Source organism: Phytophthora parasitica, assembly GCF_000247585.1.
Source record: "Phytophthora parasitica INRA-310 unplaced genomic scaffold supercont2.62, whole genome shotgun sequence".
Lineage (NCBI taxonomy): Eukaryota > Oomycota > Peronosporomycetes > Peronosporales > Peronosporaceae > Phytophthora > Phytophthora nicotianae.
In genome coordinates this window covers 217,894-220,155 of record NW_008649048.1, presented here as the reverse complement: position 1 = coordinate 220,155, position 2,262 = coordinate 217,894, and the positions used below count along the sequence as shown (strand labels likewise).

Sequence of the window (2,262 nt, the reverse complement as noted above, 5' to 3'; positions counted from 1 at the left end):
ACCCCCTTAACCTAGGTGTATCCTATATACGGTGGTACCGAAGCGCCAAGTTCAGCGATTCGACACCTACGAGGATAAGCCACAAGGTCACACGCCAACTCGACTTTCGGATTATTTCTGGTGTTAACATCCTAGAAGTTGACCCCCAAGTCTGGGTCTCACTATACGCCCCCTTTGTCGGCAGAGTGTTCACCGCGCTTCGCCACACTAGTGTCTCGAGCGGTTCGTTTGGTTTTCTTGGTAGAATCGCTTGTGGTTTCCTGCTTGTCCATAATACACATATTTAGTTCCTCGTCGACATTCTGGATCACTCCGTCTGTGTGTGTGTCTCTACTTGAGCCACTTCGTCTGTGTGCCTTGCCAATTGGGACATTTCAGCTGAGTCGTTGGTTGAGAAAGTCAGATCAGTGCTGGGGTATGTTCCACGTGTGTTGCCCACTTGATCCCTAGCGATGGCAGAGTCACCGTTGTTGCATTGGACGGCGCCGGGACTTTCCTGGTGATGACAAATGCAACCCCATCTATTCTCGCCTTGTCAAAACGCTAAAGGGCTGCCATCATTTTGGTGAAGGCAAGGGTCCCATTGTGGCTCATTTTATCAGCAATCCGCGTGGCTACATCATACAAAGTCCGGAATTTAGCTGTGCCGTTGAGCAATCTGTGTCTGAAAAGCCAACAGCGTCGACTCACGCACCCGGAAAGAGTGGCATATGCGGTCATCTTCGATAGTTTCGTCGTCTGGAACTGGGACCTTCGAAGGGAAAGTCAGACTGCACCGCGAGCGGAAGTACTTCATCGGAATGGGTCTTGCTGGCGAGCAGACGCCAGTAATCAACATACCGACATGGCAAGAGCTCCATACGCATTAAGGCTCATGCAGATCGACAGGTCTGTACAATAACAACACAGATTATGTCGAAGTAGTCATAAAATGCATTAATCTAATTAAGTGGACAACGTACCTTTGTATCAAGATGATAAATGACCGGTGTTTCAGTAGGCTCAATTCTGATTGGTTGCAGTTCCCGAATATTGTGCGTGGTATTGCGGTCCTTTGTGGCACAGTACTGTTTTTCAAGCAGTTCATACGCGTGTTAGCTGACTTATTTTGCCAGTGGCTACAACGCAGCGTCGCCTCCTTGGTATCGCATGAATCCAACATCCGTTATCTGGTTTTTCATATTCCATTTTAGCAATAAATCGACGAAACAACAGCGTATCGACACATTCGTCAAGTGTCATCGTACGCTTAATAACTTCCTTTAAATGTCCCCACGCCGCCTCTTCCCTAACCCATACCAGTAAATGCTTAAGAAATACACCAATTCTTCAGTGACAAAAGAAATAGCGAGCATGTTTCTCGCTCTATTCAGCATACTATTGAAGAGAAGGGTATTTTGTGAGCCGGGCCCCGGGAAGTATGCTTCTGTATACAATATGGACCAAACGGCTGTATACATTGATATGAACAGCAGAACTACAATTGAGTTTGTCGGCGCAGTGGATGTTTTACAAGGTATCATACGATTTTTTTAAAGGATATTTATCAACTCTAATATTTTTCTATTGTTTTAGGGAGTGACGTCAATGGGTTGCGAGCCTCCGTTTTCTAGCGGCATCAGCGACCGGTCAGAAGCTTCCAGCCTTCGTCGTATATGCTGGGTCCCTGGTGCACGTGTGGAGGCTGAGGTATGGGACCCCAGCTTTGGTTCAACTGACGTTGAGCACGCTGTGCAACAGAAGGCGTTCTGTGATGAAGGCGTAATGTTGGAGTGGATCGCAAGAGTACGAATCATTTATTTTCTTGGAAAATTTTAACTTGTTATTTTACTTTTTGATGCAGATGTGGAAACCCTCCATAACCGGGTGCAGGCTACTTCTGTTGGACAGTCTGAAGACGCATAAGATGGCGTCGGTGGGTAACGTGCTGCAAGAGGAGTGCTGTAGCCAAATAGAGTTTGTTTCGCCCGGTATTACAGGAGTTTGCCAGCCCATGGATGTAGCTGTTATGAGAGCGGTCAAGGATCGAGTGAGGTACGAACACCTGTAATACGTGTCAATTCTATTCTAACGAGTTACTGCTGCTTATTTAGGTCTTTACATCTTCACCACCACATTGAAAATGGGTTCCCTAGCACGCCTACAGAAAAGAGGCAAGGATCTCATATATAGTGTCAGGGGCGGGGGACTCGATCCCTCAAGAGTTGATTGTCCGTGGTTTTGTGAAAGCTGGTATTATTCCAGTCGGACCGCGTGATGCGA

The 2,262-nt window shown here is 47.0% G+C and overlaps 1 protein-coding gene across 1 annotated transcript; it reads right to left on the bottom strand.

Annotated features, from left to right (window-relative positions):
* Positions 1 to 161: 161 nt before the first annotated feature.
* Positions 162 to 860, bottom strand: PPTG_24007 (hypothetical protein; the record flags this gene model as incomplete). The annotated part of the gene is made up of 3 exons (XM_008914635.1): positions 162 to 348; positions 695 to 751; positions 841 to 860. The coding sequence occupies 3 exons, from the start codon at positions 858 to 860 to the stop codon at positions 162 to 164; spliced, it is 264 nt and encodes an 87-aa protein (XP_008912883.1).
* Between the last annotated feature and the right edge of the window lie 1,402 nt (positions 861 to 2,262).